Raw genomic sequence first — 21,434 nt, 5'->3', positions numbered from 1 at the left:
AGGGGCGGGTACCCTATGACCCGCCCCTTTTTTTCGGGTACCCGCTATTCGGGTACCCGAAAATATTAGGAGCGGGTTAGGGTCGCAAAATGGTTGATCCGATATATTAGGGTCGGGTCAGCCAAATCATGTTAGGGGCGGGTACCCGACCCGTGCCCACCCCTATCGACGACTCCATGATAGTCAGAATGGTAACCTTCTCTTTTATAGCCCACAATACTTGCTTAAATATTTTCTGTAGATTGCCAAAATCTAGTCTGTGGAATTTGTTCTCTTTGTTGGAATTCAAGCTTGTGTTTATCTGCTGCTGGTTTTATTCAATTTCCATCTGTCTATTGTACTTGTTTACTTAGTAGTGCTACAGAAATTGTTGGCGGAAACTTTTTTCATGCAAATATTGTTTGTTGTAACTTGTCATCCCTTCAAATACCAATTTATGCAATCTTGGCACGAAAATCATGCACAACAGAAGCAATTCCAACATATATAAAAATGTATGCAAAGAGAAGGAAAATAAACATACAAATAAATACTCAACAATTTTATTAATACAAAACTGAACAATAATAATTTCAAATTGTAACCTTTCACATACGGTAACTCACAACACTCAACTTAGAGACTTTTCCTCAACTCAACAAGAGTCGACTCAGCTCAACTCTCTAAAACTTGATTCAACTCTTCAAAACTCCACTCAACTCTTTCCAAAAATAATGTACTAGACTAATAGTATTTATAGATTACAAAACTTTCTAAATAGACACAATTGTAAATCGAAACTTTCTTGAAATTGATTTGAAATTTCCTAAACTAATATAGAAACTAAATAAACAAGACCAAAACAAGAAATTAAAAGAATTTGGAAACTAAATATTAAGATAGATTGGTTTAATTTCCTTTATTATCTCCTTTAAATCAAGATCGTTATTATGGTCACTTCCAATATCATATCAAGTTTGAATCTATCACAGTAAACACAATATTCAATATGAACTTATGATTGGTCTTCAACTTCATCTTCACACGTGGCAATAGACGAAACTTATAGTTCTCAAACAATTCTTGGATTGATCACTTCTGTCGAAAAATTCAAACATATCCACCCTTTCTTCATCCAATTCTCTATAATTCAATTGATCCATATCACTAATAAAATCTCCCAAAATCACAAAATCATAATTGCCACCACTAATATTTTTAAAATTCCCAAACTTGTTGACATGAACAATCCTATCACTTAAAGTAGTGTCACAATTTTCAATTGATTTATCCACTCTACAATTAATCTCAACCAACTCCAATGTTTGATTTGTCTTTTCAAACAAATTATCAATTCCAGTCAATATTTTTTTACCTTGCCACGATCTTCTCACAATTTCAATTTCACGAGTAAATTTGTTTCTTCCTCATTTACTTGCAAATTTTTTTTTGAACAAATTTCTCATCTTCATGTGCACCTACAATTTTTTATTTTTTTTCTTTCTTTGACTCATCAAAAAATTCATTTTCTTCTTCCTCATTACAAATTTCTTCCTATCATGACCACAATAATAATTTATCAAAAATTTTCAAGCCTTCTTTGCCGTCTTTGCATGCATGAATTTTTTTCATCATATGCAACTGGACTTGGGTGCTGAGATAGTGAAATGTTTTGTAATCCAACTGTCTATTCCTTTCAAAGTGCTTTCTACAGGTTCCATGAATCCCTTTTTGGATAATATCACAAAGTCCAATAGTTTGAAAAAACATCTTCATCATTCAACCCCAAACATCAAAATCATTTTATTATTAAAGATAAAAACGTCAGAACATTGTAAATAATACGAACCCATACTTTAATTTCATGAACAAACATTAGGACCAAAGTCTAGAATATTGATATCACTTGTTGGCTCAAAAAAACATGCATAGTGAAAACAATTCTAACACATATAAAAATATGTGAGAAGAGGAGGAGAATAAACACACAAACAAGTACTTAATAATTTTATTAACTCAAAACTCAATAATAATAATATCAAGTCGTTACCTTTCGCTTAAGACAATTTCGTTTAAGACAATTCACAACTCTCAACTTAGAGACTTTTCTCTCAACTCAACTTAACAAGACTCAACTCAATTCTTGGAAACTCCACTCAACTCTTCAAAAAATAATGTACTAGACTCCTAATATTTATAGATTGCAAAACTTCCTAAATAGAAACAATTGTAAATCAAAACTTACTTGAAATTGATTTAAAATTTCTTAAATTAATATGGAAACTAAACAAAGAAGATACCAAAACAAGAAATTAAAAGAATTAGGAAACTAAATACTAAAATAACTTGGTTTAATTTCCTTCATGGCAGCATATACCATTGCTGAGAAATTCGTTACTGCAATTGAACTGCCTTGTCTCAAAAGGAAAAAATAAAGAAAAAAGTGTGAAAATGAAAGAAAAAAAGCTTTGTTGTTAACTCTTCCTATTAAAAAAACTGAATAACAATAACTCACAATCCTCAATATCTAAGAAGAAGTTCAAGGCTCCTTCCAAAGATCGAGATTATCTTGGAGTTGTTGCATCATATGTGTGCTTTCCTGGTAGAGTTCTTCAGGCAATGAATTTATGTCTGCAAGAGCATCCCTTAAGGCCTGCATAAAAAGAGCGAACAAATTCAACTAGCTCATGTGAAGAAGCAAGTACGTTCAATATGTATAGAAGCCTAAAAAGAGCAAGTAAATGCATGTCACATTCTCAAAACTCAAGTGTGTATTATTGCATTTAAGAAGACACGGCTTATTTTCTACCAGTTACTTGTGCATATTTGATATTTTGCTATGTATGATTACCTGCAGGTAGAGTTATGATATTAGTTTGTTCAAGAAGAGATCAAATACAGATATCCAGCAATTTCATCGACTGCATATGGTTATAATCAAGACCTCTTGGACGCTTCCATCACAAACACTGAGATTAAACTGACCTTTATTTTTCAGAAATTTTTTTGAGCAACAATTTATAAACAGTAAATTTAAAAGATTGCAATGTTATATGTTTTTGGATCGGATTGCATATTTAGCTCTAAAAACTAAAGCAAACTTTTATCGAAAAAAAGGTCTTAAGTAACTCTTTTATGGTACTTCCAATGGCTGCATATTATTGGAACAGTGGGGAATAAACTTACCAAACTGGCCGTGCCAAGAGCAGCTTGCGATGACTCCAGGACATCATAGTAGAAAACCGACAAGTTGATAGCCAGACCCAACCTTACAGGATGCGATGGACGAATGCCAGCCAACGCAGTTCTCTGTTCCAAAGAACGAAAAAAGTGAATAAAGCAATTCATCAACTTGAAAATATTATTATAAACAATAATTAGGCCCATAAAAATGATACATTAAATGCTTAAATCTTTTCATACAATTTGCCCTCTTTTACTACTCTAATTGAAAATAGTGCAGAACATAAACATAAGAAACATCCATATGAGCAACATTGTGCATGTCAGCCTCCACATTGTCTTGATCGATTGGGAGATAATTTACTTGTTTAAAACTTAAGCCCAGTAATTTGGACTCCGGCGAGCAATCAAGTCTGCCATGAAAAGGCATGCAACCCTAATAATCTTTTTTTTTTTTTCTCTAGCGAAAAAAAAATCTATATAGGGAAGGGATGCCAATTCTAATTCTCTTAATAATAAGAAAAAGTTACTAGGGGACACAAGTCAAACCCTAATAATCTCATTCCCTAAACAAAAACATCAAGAAAAAGGGACCTGCACTATTTAGCTTGCCTTTTAATATTACCAAAAAAGATATGTATGTATGAAAAATTAGACAACTTTGCGAGTTCTTAATTAATTCGGACATAAGTAATTTTTGCATGCATAAGTTTGTGAAAACCACCTCTGCAGCATTGTAAGATTCCATGGCTTTTTCAGAAGCCAAGTTAAAATCATCACCATCCTTAATTTCAGCCAAGTACCTCTCGTAATCTCCCTTCTTTGTGAGGTAAAAAACCTGCGACTCACTCGAGGAGGCTGAAGGAATCAAGGATTTATCCAACAACTCCAAAATCCCATCACAAAACTTCGAAATTTCGGCTTCAATGCTGACTCGATACTGTTCAACCAGTTCCTTCTCTTCTACGGAAGCCACAGATCGCCATGCAGAACGAAGGGAGCCAATCACCTTCGTGCAAGCCACGAAAAGTAGCCTTCGCTCCTCCAGGGTTAAATCGGAAGATGGAGAAACCTCTGTACATGCAAGATTTTTCATGTAATTCATCATATCATTGTAACGCTCGGATTCATGGGCTAGTTTTGCCATGTACAGGTTTTGCTTTCGAGTTAAAATTTGGGAATCAGCCATTTTTGTTGCAATTAAAGTAAGCTAAGCTCGTACACAAAAATTGTCTCGAGAGTTTCAGGTATGCAGGGTATAAATTAACAAGGTTTTTGAGGGTTGACAGTTGTCGTATTTGGATTGAAATTTGGAAGTTTGGAATTTGTTACGGAAGGAGGTCTATTGCAAAACTTTTGGGCTTTGAAATTTAGAAAAAGAATTCACAAAGTGATTAATTATTGGTTTTGGGCTTTTAGCCCGTGCATTAGTACATGATTTTTTTTTTTTTTTTCAAAATTTGGATTAGTTATAAGCCAGGGGATATATATATTCCAAGAAAGAAATATCAATATGACACTTTTACATATTTATTCATATTTAATTCAAAAAATTGTTGAGAATCCAAGTATCTATTGATCTATTCACTCTCTTCAATTAGAAGCCTCTACACATACACATATATATATATATATATATATATATATATATATATATACACAAGGGGTTGAAGGGAGTTAGTGATTGAAATTTGAGAATCAATGAATTTTCAAAACCACAAAAATAGATATTTTCAATCTTTTTGAAGGACTCCCTTCCATGGTCCCTTTTTCCTTTTTTTTTTTGTCCTCAGAATTATGGAAGAAAACATATAGTAATATCTTTCAAATCCAACTCATTTTCGTTTTTGTTTTCCTTTAACGACAAACTTACTTTTAAAAAAAAAAAAAAAAAACCCACACCATTTATTATTTTATTCTCCCCTCTTTATTATCTAGTAAACCAACAGTCCACCAATTAGGTAACACGTGTTGATATGTTCTTCCCCGCCGCTAAACCCTAGCGTTTCACATTTTCACTAACATTCCTCCATAAATTCCCTCAGTCTGAAATCCCTAGTCATTTCTAGGGCTTAATCGAGTTAAATTAGCTGAAAAAGGGAAAAAAATGGAGCTTTGCACAGCTCGATCAATCTCGAATCATCCATATTGTAGGCTCTTCACTGCCGGTGCTTCCCCAATAAGTCGATTTCAGAAACTTAATCCCAAATTCCCTGCTTCAAGAATCTCTCCGTCCCATTTCAACCCTTCAGGTAATTGTTTCAATCCCAAGTCTTATTTATTGTTAATCCGTGGATCATTTCTCGATGTTTATTGTGAATTTATCAGGCGTTTTTTGTGAGTGGAACAATGGGATTATTGGGATTAGCTTGGTGCAATGGGTTTCTCAGCAATGAGGAGATTTTGTTTGTTTTGTTGTTGTGCAATGGCATGGGGTTGGATTTAGAATAAGAAATGAGATTATAAACCATGTTATCAGGGGATTTGGGCAGGTTGAGTTCATTGTTTATGGGTTACTGATAATAAAATTATTAAACTTTTTCATAAAAAATACACAACATTGATGATTTAATGGGAATTTGAAAAATCGAGAAATTGAATCCTTAAAAAAAATAGGGAGGCGATTTGCAGCAGCAAAATTCATGGTAGGCCTGAAAGTACTGCCGCCATCACCTTATAAATATTAGTGACCACCTTCTCCCCACTGACTTGTGAGCGTGACCACTACAAGACTGGAGGAGAGAAGGGTACAGTAACTTTCATATGGAAGAACGTAGGAAGAGCAGGAACCTTGACAAGAGGCGAGAAAATAAAGAAGAAGTCAAGAAATTGATTTTCTATGCTTTGAATCCAAATTAAAGTATTAAAATTTATTTAATATCGTGAAAAAAACCTTCAATATTTATGTAAATAACCCCGTTGTTTTTTCTGGTTTGGTCAGTACGGATATGGTTTAGCTGAACTGTGATTGGTTGCTTTAAAGATTCAATAAGTTGATTAGAAATGGTGTTGAAAATAACACCTATGTGATGTCTGTTTACCCTTTTATTATAACGTGAATAGTTAAATGGAATGTGTTTTTGTAAACACTTCCTATAGTAGCATTAGGAAACTTATTTAGAAATTTTTTGTAAGGGTTAAAGAAAGAGAAAGAAAGAAATTCAGGAACAGTTGCGACTGATTTTTATATGTGTTCGCCTCAGGATTGCGATATTGCACCAACTTGTCTCTCAGATCATCACTCTCTGATGAAATTTCAACTGGGGCTAGTAAATATACCAAAGATGGACCAGATGGTGTGGTGACGTTGGAAGAGTCCAGGTCAGTTGAAAAGAATGTGTATGGAGAAAAATTTCCGAACGAAGCACCAAAAGAAGATTCTCCTGAAGAAAAACAAGTGCAGGCATTTGAGTATGGAGAAAAATTTCCAAACGAAGAACCAAAAGAAGATTCTCCTGAAGAAAATCAAGTGCTGGCATTTGAGTTTTTAGAGAAGCTCAACATAAAGGTTTGTGTCTAGTTCTTTGTATTTGCTTATTGTGTTTGAGCTGCTTTTGATCATCCTCATTTTCCTTTTAGGATGTTCTTGTAAACAATAATATTATGTGGTCTTTGTTGCACAAATAACTATCTTTAATGAACTCAATTGAAAGTGAAGAACTCCACTATGACTCCATAGATAGTTTTGCTCCTAGCAGCTTACATTTTTAGTGTTGCCCTCTCTTTTAGTCTTAATTCTTTTTCAGGACAAATTCTGCCAAACTGTTTATCTGTAGTTTAGAGGCTGAAGCCATGTCAGAAGGCTATTTACAAATTTTTTACTTGGTCAGTTTGAAAGATAGGATGCTGATTGCTTGGAGTGTCATCCTATTTTAAGCCATTTCCGTTTGGAGAATAAAGGACCCTTTTTGTTTAAATGAGGATTCACCTAATTTTGTCCATTCTTTTGATCTAATAACTCGTGGTCTGCGTGAATTGGAAATTTCTGTCCAAATGTTGACAAATTTCCACCTTTATTAGTTTGAATTTTTTTACCTTAGCATTTTTTATTCTTCTAGACCTGAATACAGAGGACTGAAACAGGTGGTTTCTTCTTCATGTGACACCAGCTGCAAACTTTTTCCTTTCCTTTATGGATGATCCATCTTCCTTGGTGCTCAGCCAAGTTTTATACGCATCAGCAGTATGAACTTGCTTTTTGTAATTATCTTACATCTTTTATTTTGCAAGAATAACTTGGTTGCTATGATGAAAATCAAAACTTATTGAAAGTTTCTTGATGAGACTTCGACAATTTGTGTCGATCCTGAGCGGTTACCTGAGCAGCCTTTCATCTTTTAAATCAATTTTGTCCAACACCCGTATTTTCCTGTTCTTAGTAAATGTTTTTGTGAATATTCTGTTTTCCAACTCTTCCTAATTTTTTCTGTGCATTTTTCTTTTTCATCAAGGAACAATCAATAACTAAGCAGGTTGCTATGATGACTTTTTTTGTTATGATATTTGGAAAGTTATAGATGCTTGATGATACGTCGGCAATTACGTCGATCCTGAGCGGTTACCTGAGCAACCTCAATCTTGTAACTTTGATTTGCATTCTTCTACTTTCTCACTGTCTCTATCTTATGAATCCCATGGTATATCTTATGATGCTCCAATTGAAGTTCTCTTTGCTAATTTTCCTTTCTGTGGCCTTTCCGTGCCTTTGGTTTAAGTTTCAAGCTTTAGTGTAGTCCAAGGTAGCTGGGTGTATGGGGGTAGTAATGCAGTTTTGAAAGAGGTGAGAGGTAGAATTGTTGTGTCAGTGGTTTTGACCGAGTCAGAAACTTTTGTTATCATGATAAAATAAAGTTTCTGCATTATTTTGGTTCCTTTTCCTTTTGCTCCGTCTTTTTGCTGTATTCGTTTTGAAGAACTTTCTCTGTTTACTTTTTTTTTTTTTTCTCACTGAAGGTTTGTGTGCTGATGGTGATCTAATTTTTGTTCCTGATTTCTTGTTTCGTGATTTGTTGACACTGGTAATTAAGTGGGGTGGCCTGTCAAAAAGTTACTTGTGTTCATCTGCGAGGAAGAAGAGTGAACTGATTAATATGTACTGTTTCTTTTGAACGTGGCGAGCACTTTTATCAGAAGAGTTCTTCGCCCACCTGAAAAAAACAAAAAAGCTTAAATATGCTAAAAGAGGTCAATACAAAAATAAAAAAGGGAACAAAGTCTCGTGAATGAAAGGTAACAAGAAATTAAGAATGAATTCTCCAGATGTAGTTCTTTCTTATTGGAATTGTTTGTTGATTATTTTGCAGTTTGATTCGGACGATAAATACCCAATCCTCTTATTAGGCGGTGGTGCCCTGGTTGCTGTCTATATAGCAACTGCAGTGGTTGGCGCAATTGATTCGATTCCTTTGGTATGTACGAGCGTTAATTTTCTCAAACTCATTTAGTCATGTTTTGGGAATCGTTTGGGGCTTTATTACTGACACAAGGGACTCTCTATCATTTCAGGTTCCAAAGTTGATGCAAGTCGTGGGACTTTCCTACACAGTATGGTTCGGTACCCGCTATCTACTTTTCAAGGTAGTTTCCCTGTCAAATTGGCGCCCCATTATTCATTACCTTCCTAGTTAGCAATCATAAATTATTTTTGTTTACCTTGGTTTCTGCAGAAAAGCAGGGAGCAGTTGGCTGCTAAAATTGAAGATATTAAGCAACAAGTCCTTGGTTCAGATGATGATTGATGTGGACTCAAGGATATCGCTATGATTTTGTTGCAATTAGATATATAAATTGAGTAAGGTTTGTCAGAAGAGATGGTCAAAGTTTAATGACTCAGTTTTGGTTGTCAATATGTGGATAGTAGGATCTTAGGTCGATGTATAATCTGAAATAGAAGATCAAAATCTTTATTTACTGATAATATTTTCCTACTTGCTAGTTTTTGGACTTTCATTTGTTTAAGCAGATGTGGCCTAGATGAATCTGCCCTTTTGAAACTTAACTAAAGAAAGCAATATAGAAGCTGTTGGCGCTCTTCCAACAGAATATTGAAGATACCCTTTAAGCCTGATTTGGTTTCTCGCACGGTTTTATATTCACAAAAGGATTCATTCCTGAAGAACTGTTTTGTGTCCGAAGACCAGCATGGTGCGTGCTGTTTGGCAGCCGTGTACAGCTGCTCCAGTGAAATGATTCCAATGAGAAAGGAGACTGTTTAACATCTTTTAGCATAATTCCCCCGAGATTTTTTTTGTCCTCTAATTGAAGGATGATGCGCCCAAGTATCTTTTTAACCAATATAGTTTACTATCATAAACTGTTAACCAAATCTTTTTGTAGTCCTCAATTGAATCAATTACCCTCATGATGATCCCTGTCTTTTTTTTTTGGGTTCACGCAAGGAATATCCTGAATTATGTCATATTCCTGAATTATGTCAGACTAATTTCTCTGCGGCGATGCAAAACTCGCCCCATAGGTGCACACGGTAGACAAGCTAATTGAATCAATTATCCTGTCTTCTTGTTCAAGTGGGAGTGGCCCACATTTGCTAATTGTGTTAAGCATTTGCCTGCTTGGATGGTGATAGATTACTGTTATTTATTATACTAATAATGATCTGTTTCTTGAATTATTTTCACATGCTCCTCTGTTTTGTTGTGTTTGCTTTTGCTTTTGCTTTGCTTCGAGTACCCTTCAACATGTTCATTTGGAAGATGGCGGTGGACAATTTTGTCAGCCAGTGGAAAGAGATGCTAGTTGTAAACAACTACCAGTCTACTACTTAACAGCTAACGCTTTAGAATTCTAGGGGTTCTACTTTAGACCCCCAAAGACAAGAAAATAAACCCTTTTTCAATGTTGTCAAAGTCATATGATATGGTGCACTTTTGGGAACTATCACGGTCAAAAAGTGTTAACTAGCACCTCGGAGACCGGCTACTGGGCCAAAAGCAAAGCCGATTAGATTTTGACATCGTCATTTGACCAAAAACACTACTAAGTAATTATGAAAATTTTTAAGGAAGGCTTACATTTAATAGAAGTTCATGCACTTCATCAATTGTTTACTTTAAAAAGGCAATTTCATCCCAGGTATCAAAACTTTTACTCGGTATTGTTTAGAAGATTAGATTGTCAAGTGAGAAGAAATTCAAAGAATCTGCTTTGATCATTAACTTAGCCCTCAAGCTATAAATTGCTCATATACAGAAGTAAAATACAAAATCAAAATGAAGCAATTAAAGTACGAATAAATCTTATATATATTATTGTCAGTATATACACTATCATATCACGGTTGAATGAATGACATGCGACTCTGATATCAATATTCTCTGAGAAAGGCTTTTGCACACCAAAATCTTGTTTAACCAAATCAAGGATGGAAGTGAATATATATTATAGTACAATACCAAATCTTTCCATTTCAAGATTAACATATTTTTTGCCCCTTTTTTGCACCTTACACATCACTTTCTCAGTGATTAAGCAGTGCAATTAACAAAGAACACAGCAGGCTCCCACTTAGGTTAGATTTCCAAGATGGCACACAAACAATTTTCTCACTCACATACAAACGTGTCTAGTGTGTGTGTGTGAGAGAGAGAGAGGCTCCCTACAACTACAAGCAACGAAGCAAAGGCAGAAAGGAGGCAACAAAATGAGTGTGCACCAACTGGTAATCCAAAAAGAAACGCCCCAAAGACGCGCCACTAACGACCGGCCGTTATCAAAAGACAGAACATGCGGGTGCCACGTCATCCCCTCGCGTTAATTTACCCCCACGTCTCCGTTAATTTCTGCCATGCGAACATTTGATTTTTAACGTCTCCTTTTTAGTGCTAATCCATCCTTTGCTCATTAAACCTTAAAAAAAAAAAAAAAACCTCCAAACCCGAATTCAAGAACTCCATACTATATTAATTTCCCCAAAATGCTAAACCACATTTGTTAACTAGCATGTTTGGGACTATAATCCAGATTAAGGAAACTAAGGCTAGTTTAAGCCAAGTAACTGTGAAAACCCATTGAGAAGACTGCAGAAAAAGTGCAGCCTCTACAGCTTCTTCTCACACACTGGTAAGTGCATTTTTACATTTGGTAGCGTGTGTCACTACTGTTGCATAGCAAAAGTTGCCAAGAATTCCTTTTCTTTTTCCTTGTTTCATTTGTGGGTTCAATGTATATGGAAAGTGATCTTTTTTTGTTCTCTTTAACGAATTATTGGATCAAAATCGTATCTTTCTGGTTGCATTGAATTGGGATGGAAAAAAAATTGAAGCTGATTACAATCTTTGATTTCTCAGATTCTTGAAAAAAGACAATTTAGGAAAATATTGAAAGAAAATAAAAGTGGAATCTTTCTAATTTGATTTCCAAATTAATCCCAATAAGGAAAAGGGTGTTTCATTTGCTATCTTCCTGCTGCATTGTGTATTAATAGTGGGCCTTCTGCTATATTAATCTCTCACACCATTGAATTCAAGTAAGGTTCTTTTTTTTTTCCCTTAATTTTTCTTGTTGGTTTTTAGGCAACTGATGTTCTGATTTTTTTTTTTTTTGATGGATTAGGATATTATACTGCAAGGAAGGGGAAGAGTTGATTTCATCAATGCCGACTCAGGCTGATCATGTTGTCGGTTTGAGGAACCAAAGCCGGGGAGGTCGAGGCTTTGGATTGCCTTCTGCAACTAGATTTCAAAGTGGACACCTGCCATCTGGGATTATCCCGGTGTCCAGAGGCATGCCTGTCAAAAATGGCGCTGGAATCGGTTCAGAGTCAGACATGGATACCAGCTCTGACTCGGATAGTGAGGCTTACGGTGGACGTTATTCGGTTGAAACATCGCCCCAAGATGATAAATTTGTGAACGGTGTGTTGTTTTCAAAAGCAGTGAATTCTTTTTACGGAGAAGATAATGTAACTGTTGGTGCTTTCATTCTGAATATTGTACATTTTGCAGGCAAACGTCAGAGTAATTTTCGAAGTTTAGGAGCACAAGGTATCAGAAGTATCGATGCTAGTGTGCCAGACCTCAGGAATGAAACTTCAGAGGTTTACTACTTCAATGGAAATCTACAACCAAATGCTAAGACACCAAGACAGGTTTTTCGTCTGAACTTACCTCTGTATGCTACATTAAAGCCGTTGGATGGCTGCTAAATTAAGTCCTAGCGCAGTCAGCTACCTACGTTGCCTTTTCCTCCTCCATGCTCAAGAGGCACCTGCAATAATTGATGTCTATCTAGTGGTAGTAGTGCACAAAACTGCTTTTAGTGCTGCTATGTGCTGCGATTGTTATTTTCCTTTTATGAATCAAATTTTATATGCTACTATTTTTCTCTTACAGGTTCTTCAAGGTGCAGGAGTCCAGAATTATAAGTTACCGGATGATGTTCCAAGTGCACCACCACTGGCTGGTTCTGTCTCAGAAACAAACCAAGTTTCGGGGCAACCTAGAGCAGATTTTTTCCCTCACTCTACAAAATTGGATGGTTCTGCAACCGCAGATATGCCAAATACTGGCAATGGAACCCCATTAAACTCTACTGCCAAGACAGCTTGTGATGCATCTCTTAGGTATATTATTTTGGCAAGTTTTGTTTTTGGTGAGCTGTTTGTGCAACTGCATGTGTTTTAAATTATCTCTATGTAAATTCATGGGAGAATTTCAAGTGTGATGGTTATATATGTAATTGATGACAGGGCTGCTGGTGTGTCTTTGCATTCCTTACCTGCAAAAATCCCTACTTTCCATGCAAGGTAGCTGAAATCTGCAAGTTTTTACATTTATTTTCCCTGATACATCTATGTTTATAACTCTTGTGGTGACAATAAAAATTGTAACACCATTGAACCTTTTCGGTCTGTTATCTGAAACAATACAGTGGTCTAGGCTCTTGGAATGCTTTCATTTCTTATGATGCATGTATTCGGCTATGCCTTCACGCTTGGGCCAGCGAATGCATGGAAGCTCCCATCTTCCTAGAGAATGAGTGTGCAGTTCTGAGAGATGCTTTTGGGTAAGATATTGTAAAACTCCTTTCCCTTTATGCATGTAGTTGTATCTCTGTTGTGTTAGTTCCATGCATTCTGATACATTTTACATCCAAAATTGAGGACTTTATGTGGACGTGTGTAATTTTTTTCTAATTCGTTGTTCACGAAAAACAAATGTATGAGGAGTAATTTAATTGATGCTAAAAGAGTGTATATTTTGTGGGCAACTACATATTTAGTCTCCACGTGGCGTGGTAATGATCAGAAACAAGTTTTTAATTAGATCAGCAAGCAAGAGAAGTTCATGGCTGTTTTAGTGAACTGAATTGTGTCCTGGTGGTTTTGCAGAAGCATTAACACACAATTCAATCAAAATTAGTGTAATAATGTGATTACTGTCCTTTTATTGTGAGTATGCCCAATGCAGTGACCTGTTGACTAATGATTTTTGTTTATTATGCAACAAACCACGTATGACATGACCACTGTTTTGTTGTAGATTGAAGCATGTGCTGTTACAATCGGAAGAAGAGCTCTTGAGGAAAAGGTCAGCAGAACTAATCAGCGAGGGAGCTTGTGTAAAACCTAAGAAAATTATTGGCAAGATGAAAGTGCAAGGTATTCTTCTTGATCCTTGTCCACAGTAGGTTCTCTATCTCAGAAATATGTTTGAATATTAAATCTACCTAGATTTTTCCAATTACAGTTCGTAAAGTAAAAATGGTTCTGGAGCCACCAACAGGCTGTAGCCTTTCATCTTTGAAACCACCCCTAAAGAAGCTGGAGCCTTTTCGAGTACGGTTGTCCAGCATAAAATCAGCTCTCTCGTCTGAGTGGGAAACTTACAAAAAAGTACGTGTGAGCCCACGTATGCCATCAAATGGATCTCTTTCACGCCAGAGCTTGGCTTATGTTAATGCTGGAACTCAGTATGTAAAAGAATTGCCTGAATTGGTAAAAATTGGCATTACTGCTTTGCGCAACCATTCGACATCCTATGAAATGGTGCAAGGTATGTATGCCCTCACAGTGTTTTAAAAAAAATGTTAAAATCAAAAGTTGTACATTTGGTTTACCTTCTTAATTTTGCATATTCTTTCCCTTAATTTACCAAAATCAGTTCCTCATTATAGTGTCATGCATACTACATGTCACTTATACTGTTCATCAAGATACTTGAACGGACACATATAAGAATGTTAAAGGTTGTTGAACCTTTTATTGTTAATTATTTGCTAGGAATCGTAAAAGAAACATGACACCACATTTACCAAATTGAATCCAGTACCTGAAACTCATTTTTAGCACACTGCAACTTCTTTCTGGTCCTCGTACTTATTTTGTCTTTTGTCACTAACCACATTATTAATCAGGTTGTTTTGTAACCTTTGTGCAAGAGGATACAACTTACCACAGGTGCTTGGCTAGGCATAGCTAAGACACCCATAGGAAGCTTCTAGCACCTCAAGGTCTTAAAATGCTAATTGCTTAGTGTGTTCTGTTTTAGACTGTGATCCTATTCAAGGAATAAGTTAGTAGGAAATTCTCTTGGAAGTTCTTCTGAAGATGTTTGGTCTAAACTGAAATAGCAACTTTGATGGTTGTGAAATTCTCGGCTGTAAATACTTTTAGTGATAGCTAAAAAGTGGAGCTCCGAAACTTGAAAAACCACTTATAACTGAAAAGCAACCACATTACCCATCACTAAAATCTTTGAGAGATCTTAATGTTGCTATGTTCTCACTACATTTAGTTTTTCCATTAGATAGTGAAAATTAAGCTAGAAAAGTTGAACTCTAGCAAACATGGTACAATACCCTTTTGGATACTTTAGTTTCAGTGTTTATAAGTGTATTTAGTTTGCTTGCTAAGGTAAACTTTTTGTCAGTGATTGCATCCTCAGACTGCAGTAGATACATTGAAACATTCTGTTCAGACATATTACTGAAATGATTCATTATCCATCTACAGAAACATATTCTTGTTCATTGAGATTGAAAAATTCATCTGAAGAGGACACAGTTAAAATGCAGCCTGGATCTGGAGAGACTCATGTGTTGTAAGTTTTTGTGTTCTTCTTTTCTCAGTCTCCTATCGAATAGAAGAATAAACTGATTCTATTGCTTCTGGAGTATAGCTTGCCGGATGGGTTAGGAGATGATCTAATTATTGAAGTCCATGATTCAAAGGGGAAGTATTGTGGGAGGGCAATGGCTCAGGTGGCTGAAATTGCTGATAATCCGGTAGGATATTCAGATTACTACTTGTTTCTCAAATTCTAGATACAGATTTCTTTGCTAGATACATGAAGTATTGGTTGGATGCAGGCTGACAAGCTTCGCTGGTGGTCTATATATCAAGAGCCAGAGCATGAACTTGTGGGGAGAATACAATTGTATATCAATTATTCAAATCAAGAAGAGAATAGTCATCTTAAGGTCAGTAAGATCCTTGCAATAGATCTTTTCTAAATTTTTGTTATCTCACTGTTGATACACCAACATTCTGGTGCAGTCTTAGTCCGGCAAAAGATTTTTTTTATTTTAATTTTGACTGAAATGGTTGAACTCTGTTGTTTAGTTGTGACATGTCTTTTAATTTTTCATGTCCACAACTTAACTCTAAGTTGCAGGCGTGCATTGTCATAGTGTTAGAAATTACAATCTTAAGGTTCTATGTTCAAATGTGAGAGCAGCCAGTTTGCCATAACTGGTTTTTTGGCTGTTCACTAGCTTTCAATAGATGTTTAAGTGATACTATTTGAATCTTTTAATGTTTTATGATTTGAATTGTTATCGGTTCTTTCTTCTCCATTTTCTTCATTTTTTCCCCACATTAATTGTCCTTTGATGTAGAATCAGAAAAGGGATGAGTAGTTTTAGCTACATATTTAATGTCTCGCTTTCTTTCTAAAGATCATCTGATGGTATTTTCAGCTATCATGTAAGCTTAAGGAAAATGTTGTTCTTTGTGGTTCAGTAGATGTGCAATACAATAATGGTGAACAAAGGAAAAAAAGGGATTTTATATTATTTTGACTATCATATGAACTCTGCTATGCATTGTGAATTCAGACTTCATCGGTTTATTGAATGACTTTAGTTCTACTTTTCATTTCTATGTAACATTTATCCATTTAAATGTTAAAATGAGGTAGTTTCATGGTAAGGTGTATCCTTATTTTGTTCTTTATTTCAGTATGGTTCTGTTGCTGAGACTGTTGCATATGACTTCGTTTTGGAGACTGCAATGAAAGCTCAACAGTTTCAACAGAGAAAGCTTTTGCTGCATGGTTCATGGAAGTGGCTAGTGACTCAATTTGCTTCATACTATGGAGTTTCAGATGCATACACTAAGCTGAGGTATTCAAATTCGTTTAAATGCCTATTTACAGATAAATTGTTTCAAGATGTGGTGTGAAATTACTGTGTAGGTCTATAATGTTTGATTACTTTGCAGATATCTTTCCTATGTTATGGATGTTGCTACACCAACTGCAGATTGTCTAGATTTGGTGCATGATCTGCTCTTTCCTGTTGTGATGAAAGGCAAAAGTAAAGAGGCATTGAGTCACCAAGAGGTAGGAGGGATTTAACTTAAAAAAACGTGAACAGTTATTGTCCTGCTCAATTTTACACAGTATCTTATGCATAAAAATGAGACAGTAAAAGTATCCCACCTTTAACATGGAGAATCTTATTTGATTTATCTGCACTTGTCCTTCAGCAGTTATATTCAATGATACCATGTTTCATGGACTTTTTTTTGACTTTTTCAGTTATGCTGAGGTCGTGTTGTACACATCTTGCGCCTTTTCATCTAGCATCTTCCATTAGCTTCATATGCATTTAGTGCTTTCTTCTGTTACGATTCTTTGAAGTTTTTATACCAAATTTTCAACTAACATAATGTTCTTTCTTATGCATTCCCCACCAGAATCGTATGCTGGGAGATGTTTCTGATCAAATTGAGCAGACCATTGCGGTGGTTTTTGAGAATTACAAGTCACTTGATGAGTCATCTCCATCAGGGGTCGCTGATGTGTTTACACCAGCTACTGGATTTGCTGCTTCTGCTCTGGTACCAGCCCTAAAGCTGTACAAACTTTTGCATGATATTCTCTCTTCTGAGGCACAGTTGAAGCTTTGCAGATATTTTCAGGTATTGAACGCATACATACTTTCTTTCCCTGCTGCACTCCATTTCATTAACCATTTCTTTTTGGCAGACTGCAGTGAAGAAGAGATCCAAGAGGCATATGTCAGAAACAGATGAGATTGTTTCTAACAATAATGGGAACGTACTAATGGACCCAGTAACTATTTCTGCAGCATATCAGAAAATAAAATCTCTTTGTTTGAACATCAGACGAGAAATCTTCACAGACATAGAAATTCACGATCAGCATGTACTCCCCAGGTAAAAAGGAAAGGAAGAAAATGAAAAAAAAAGGACCCATTTTTGCTGAAGTGTAGATAGCTTGATTCTGCCATATTAGATAATTAGAGATGTTTGTAGTTCCTATAATCTGATTTATTCAAGTCTTATTTGCATTCATTTCATGCAATGGCTTCTCTGTTATTTATCTGAGCATGATCTCTTCCAAGGATAGGATTTTTGTTCATAGAAGTCTCTAACTCTGGTTTTTCTCTTATCTGTCTTTGCATAGTTTCATAGACCTTCCAAATCTATCCTCATCCATATATAGCACCGAACTCAACAGTAGATTGCAGACATTTCTTGTTGCTTGTCCACCTCCTAGTCCATTGCCACCTGTGACAGAACTCGTTGTTGCAACAGCTGATTTTCAAAGGGATCTTGCCTCCTGGAATATTAAGTAAGTCTGATATGTGCTTAGTTTACACTTTAGTCTTTTCTAGCATGCCTTAATCATATCATGACCTTTTGCAGAGCTGTTAAAGGTGGAGTTGATTCAAAACAATTGTTCCACTCATATATAACCTTCTGGATCCAGGAAAAGCGTCTTACCTTGCTGGAACTATGCAAACCTGATAAGGTACTCTTTTGTCTACATGGACTCACTGGGTCAAGTTCATGGCCTATGTTATATTTCTTCAATTTCCATCAAGCATTGTTCACTGGAAGTCAACACCATCTTGTGTTGGATATGCACATAAAATTACCTGGTCTGAATTCTTCTGAGCTATTAGGCTGAACTGGTTATGTGCACATGATAACTTATTTGGTAGTTGCCTCAGTTGATCTCTTGAGGAGATCATTCCAATGGGAAGAAAGTTTATTTGACTTCAAAATACAACGTAGGTCGTAGCTTTTCTGCGACTAATATCTGATCTGTCCCAGTTTTACTACCCTTACCTTTGTAGATGAGAAGCCTGATCCTTACTTTTCTAAATAGAAGCTTTAGGTTCAACAAGATTTCACCTTATTTGTCTGCTCAACCGCAGCTTAAACGCTGAGCAAAGCAATAGAAAGAGATACTTTACCTTAAGTTTTTTCTTTGTTTCAATAATATATCTATGGACCATTGAACCTTTTATAATGTGGCACTTGCATCTTAGACATTACTTGATAAGAGTGGGTTGCATTGGAGGCTGATAAAATAACTGGCTCTTAAGGCATCTTATATTGATATAGAAAGGTAAAATTGTTCCTATGGAATTAAAATAGGGAACAAGAAACTCTTATTTCAAAAAACATCAGGTTAGTCATCTGTGTAGGTTTTACTGTTTGTTTGTAGTACATATATACATAATTAATATGATTTGACATATCTGTTCTTCTTGCTTCATTTTATGTTTGGCCAAAAACTGATGCTTTGGATGAATTTGTCAGCATTTGCTGGTGTGTTTATAATTTCCCTATTGCTGATTAGTAGAATTTACATGCCTCCAGGTAAAATGGTCCAGCTTCCAAGCACTGGATCTCACAACCCCTTTCGTGGATGATATATACGATCAACTGAAGGAGACACTAAAGGAATATGATGTCATTATAAGTCATTGGCCAGAGTATACCATCCAGTTGGAAAGTGTAAGTAAAGTCTGAATTTTTTAATTTCTATTGCCTTCATCATTTTAACTCTTATTGGGGTTGGCAGAAACCGGCTAGTATTCTATATGTTACTTTCCAGTTTGAAATTTTCCTTGTATGCATTTGGGAAAGGTTTTAGCTAAGTGGGGTATAGAATCCCAATCTTCTGCTATGATTCGATTAGAAGGTCTTCATTTGGTATTACTGCATCAATGGATAGACATTTAATGATTAGTTTGTGTGATAATGGTACTTCTTGGTGACACAGTAGGACCCAACGGATCATGGTAGCTAGTGTATTTTCTAACTTTATGGAGTAATACACACAATGCTTGACATCTAATTCTTGTTTGGATACAGGCCATAACAGATGTGGAAAAGACAGTTATAGAGACTATGGAAAAACATTATGCAGATGTTTTATATGCACTGAAGGAGAACTCAATTCCAATTAAATTGGGCCTCAAGTATGTTCAGAAATTTGCTAAGGGCACTGTATCTGCCTATTCCGTTTGCAGAGAGGTCAGATTGTTTGCTATCTTTGGATTTTTGTGAACTTGGTATCTCCCTTCTTTTGACCATAAATTAATATTTTTGCTCTAATTTTTCAGTTGGGAATTTTTCTTAATTCCGTGAAAAGGATTCTTGATGTTTTGCGGCCCCCAATAGAAGCACAGATAAAGGTATGGGGTTCTTGCATCCCTGATGGTGGGAGTACCATCCCAGGCGAGCATCTGAGTGAAGTAACGGTTATGCTCAGAGCCAAATTGAGAACTTATTTGCAAGGAGTTACAGAAAAGCTTGTGGAAAATGTAGGTGTACTAACATTTAGGTTATGAATTTGGTCCTTTTAAAAAAAAAAAATTCTTCCTGCATTGTGTTGTGCTGATTATCCAGCAAGATGCATTTGGATGGAAAGCATGCTTTTTTTTTCATCTCTTGGTCATTTATTAATGCAAGGTTACAAGTTGCAGAAAAAGTCATTATGATCACCATTACAACTATACTTTGTGGTGTTCTTAATGACATTTGGATATGCACTATCAAGTATTGATTTCGTTTTTTATACTGCTTTTCTGGATTCAGACAAGATTGCAACCCTCTACAAAGTTGAAGAAAATAATTCAGGATGCAAAGGAAAATGTTGTAGAATCTGATGTTCGAAGTAGGATGCAGCCCTTGAAGGATTTGCTTGAAAAAATGATTGATCAACTTTACAATTTATTGGACCCTCAGGTGTTCATAATCGTATCAAGAGGTATTTGGGATAGGATGGCACAGGTAAGTTTCTTGGTAGAATGTTCAGCAAAATGTCTCATAATTATTTTTTCATTACGTATCTTTTATTTTCTTCTTCTTTTTTTTCCTTATTATTGTTTGATGTTTTGTGACAGGATGTGCTTAGATTTCTGGCAGAGAGGAAGGAAAATCGGTCATGGTACAAAGCTTCACGGGTTGCAGTATCTGTAAGTTGAGCTAATTCTTCCAGGATTCAGATAGTCACTTTAAGCAGCAGCCATTATTTGCAAATGTTGAAAAGATTAAAAGCATGACGTTTTTAACTGAAATTCACCTTATACGAAGTAGAGTGTTAAAGAAGGAAAGAGGGATAATCTGATCATCCTTTGAATCTTCTATGTGATGTAAGTCTTTCATCCTTGAAATAGTTAGAGATGTTTGCAAGGGAGTGAAAAATGCAGGCTGACTTGGTAACTTGGCTCGAGTTAAACTTTGGCTGGCCAAATCGTCTTTAATAAGATCCAGTAATATGATAAATACTACCATGACAACAAAGATTCTGATTTGCAGGTTTTAGATGATATTTTTGCCTCACGGATGCAACAATTGCTCGGGAATGCACTACAACAAAAAGACGTGGAACCTCCCGGATCGATTATGGAAGTGCGGTCGATGCTATCCTAGGATGCTTCTACTAGAATTGTAAAGAAACACACATAGACATAGAGGGAAAACTTGGAGTTCTCATACACCGATAACGATAGAAGAATTGAGGAATGGCTGCTTCGTTGCAGCTATAGGTGGCAAACAAACAAACGCATTTAGCTAAATTTACCCACACCCACCTATGAATAGTTATATATGGGTATCTTTAAATTTTGGCATTTGGGTATAAATGGTAATAATATCCCTTTATTATTAAATCCAATTAATTCATTTAGAATTATCTTTTTCAAGCCTCCCACCCATTTAGAAGAAATTTGAGCCTGCTTTTAATTATTGAACTTATTGTTGGAGACTT

At 35.7% G+C, this 21,434-nt stretch overlaps 3 protein-coding genes and 2 non-coding genes across 7 annotated transcripts; 4 read left to right on the top strand and 1 right to left on the bottom strand.

Moving 5' to 3' along the window:
• Positions 1–2,518: 2,518 nt before the first annotated feature.
• LOC113700526 (14-3-3-like protein G-BOX factor 14 kappa) lies at positions 2,519–4,351 on the bottom strand. The gene is made up of 3 exons (XM_027221005.1): positions 3,887–4,351; positions 3,166–3,288; positions 2,519–2,632 (listed from the first exon to the last, which is right to left on the bottom strand). The coding sequence occupies exons 1-3, from the start codon at positions 4,349–4,351 to the stop codon at positions 2,519–2,521; spliced, it is 702 nt and encodes a 233-aa protein (XP_027076806.1).
• Positions 4,352–5,121: 770 nt separating this feature from the next.
• Positions 5,122–9,089, top strand: LOC113702456 (uncharacterized). Its single transcript, XM_027223675.2, has 5 exons — positions 5,122–5,414; positions 6,366–6,670; positions 8,466–8,570; positions 8,668–8,739; positions 8,829–9,089. Exons 1-5 carry the CDS (start codon positions 5,270–5,272, stop codon positions 8,898–8,900), a joined length of 699 nt encoding a protein of 232 aa, XP_027079476.1. The 5' UTR covers positions 5,122–5,269; the 3' UTR covers positions 8,901–9,089.
• Positions 7,403–7,488, top strand: LOC113702548 (small nucleolar RNA snoR128). Its single transcript, XR_003451186.1, has one exon. It is a non-coding gene; the product is annotated as a small nucleolar RNA snoR128 (small nucleolar RNA).
• LOC113702550 (small nucleolar RNA snoR128) lies at positions 7,636–7,732 on the top strand. The gene has a single exon (XR_003451188.1). It is a non-coding gene; the product is annotated as a small nucleolar RNA snoR128 (small nucleolar RNA).
• A 1,910-nt stretch (positions 9,090–10,999) lies between the features above and the next one.
• Positions 11,000–21,369, top strand: LOC113701788 (uncharacterized). 3 transcript variants are annotated; one of them, XM_027222587.2, is made up of 23 exons: positions 11,002–11,241; positions 11,734–12,035; positions 12,126–12,268; positions 12,513–12,742; positions 12,869–12,925; positions 13,051–13,185; positions 13,662–13,780; positions 13,869–14,174; positions 15,134–15,221; positions 15,300–15,405; positions 15,490–15,600; positions 16,361–16,524; positions 16,622–16,742; positions 17,099–17,323; positions 17,391–17,581; positions 17,832–17,999; positions 18,074–18,179; positions 19,037–19,174; positions 19,535–19,696; positions 19,786–19,986; positions 20,261–20,455; positions 20,569–20,640; positions 20,984–21,369. In XM_027222587.2, exons 2-23 carry the CDS (start codon positions 11,774–11,776, stop codon positions 21,095–21,097), a joined length of 3,414 nt encoding a protein of 1,137 aa, XP_027078388.1. In that variant the 5' UTR covers positions 11,002–11,241; positions 11,734–11,773; the 3' UTR covers positions 21,098–21,369. The 3 variants fall into 3 exon arrangements, with proteins under 3 accessions (XP_071915732.1, XP_027078388.1, XP_071915733.1); XM_072059631.1 differs by having other exon boundaries at positions 11,000–11,241; positions 11,734–12,268; XM_072059632.1 differs by lacking the exon at positions 11,002–11,241 and adding an exon at positions 11,312–11,647 and having other exon boundaries at positions 11,734–12,268.
• The last annotated feature ends 65 nt before the right edge of the window (positions 21,370–21,434 follow it).

The sequence above is a fragment of the Coffea arabica genome, chromosome 7e (assembly GCF_036785885.1).
Source record: "Coffea arabica cultivar ET-39 chromosome 7e, Coffea Arabica ET-39 HiFi, whole genome shotgun sequence".
Taxonomy (NCBI): Eukaryota; Viridiplantae; Streptophyta; class Magnoliopsida; order Gentianales; family Rubiaceae; genus Coffea; species Coffea arabica.
This window is presented reverse-complemented; position numbering and strand designations above follow the sequence as displayed.

Coding starts and splice junctions, on each gene's coding strand:
- LOC113700526 (XM_027221005.1), bottom strand. CDS start 4,351: ATGGCTGATTCCCAAATTTTAACTCGAAAGCAAAACCTGTACATGGCA. Junction 3,289..3,886: donor AATCTTACAATGCTGCAGAG/GTGGTTTTCACA, acceptor TCTTTGGAACAG/AGAACTGCGTTGGCTGGCAT. Junction 2,633..3,165: donor CTCTTGGCACGGCCAGTTTG/GTAAGTTTATTC, acceptor CTTTTTATGCAG/GCCTTAAGGGATGCTCTTGC.
- LOC113702456 (XM_027223675.2), top strand. CDS start 5,270: ATGGAGCTTTGCACAGCTCGATCAATCTCGAATCATCCATATTGTAGG. Junction 6,671..8,465: donor TAGAGAAGCTCAACATAAAG/GTTTGTGTCTAG, acceptor ATTATTTTGCAG/TTTGATTCGGACGATAAATA. Junction 8,740..8,828: donor CCCGCTATCTACTTTTCAAG/GTAGTTTCCCTG, acceptor TGGTTTCTGCAG/AAAAGCAGGGAGCAGTTGGC.
- LOC113701788 (XM_072059631.1), top strand. CDS start 11,774: ATGCCGACTCAGGCTGATCATGTTGTCGGTTTGAGGAACCAAAGCCGG. Junction 13,186..13,661: donor GTTCTGAGAGATGCTTTTGG/GTAAGATATTGT, acceptor GTTTTGTTGTAG/ATTGAAGCATGTGCTGTTAC. Junction 18,000..18,073: donor CTTGCCTCCTGGAATATTAA/GTAAGTCTGATA, acceptor GACCTTTTGCAG/AGCTGTTAAAGGTGGAGTTG.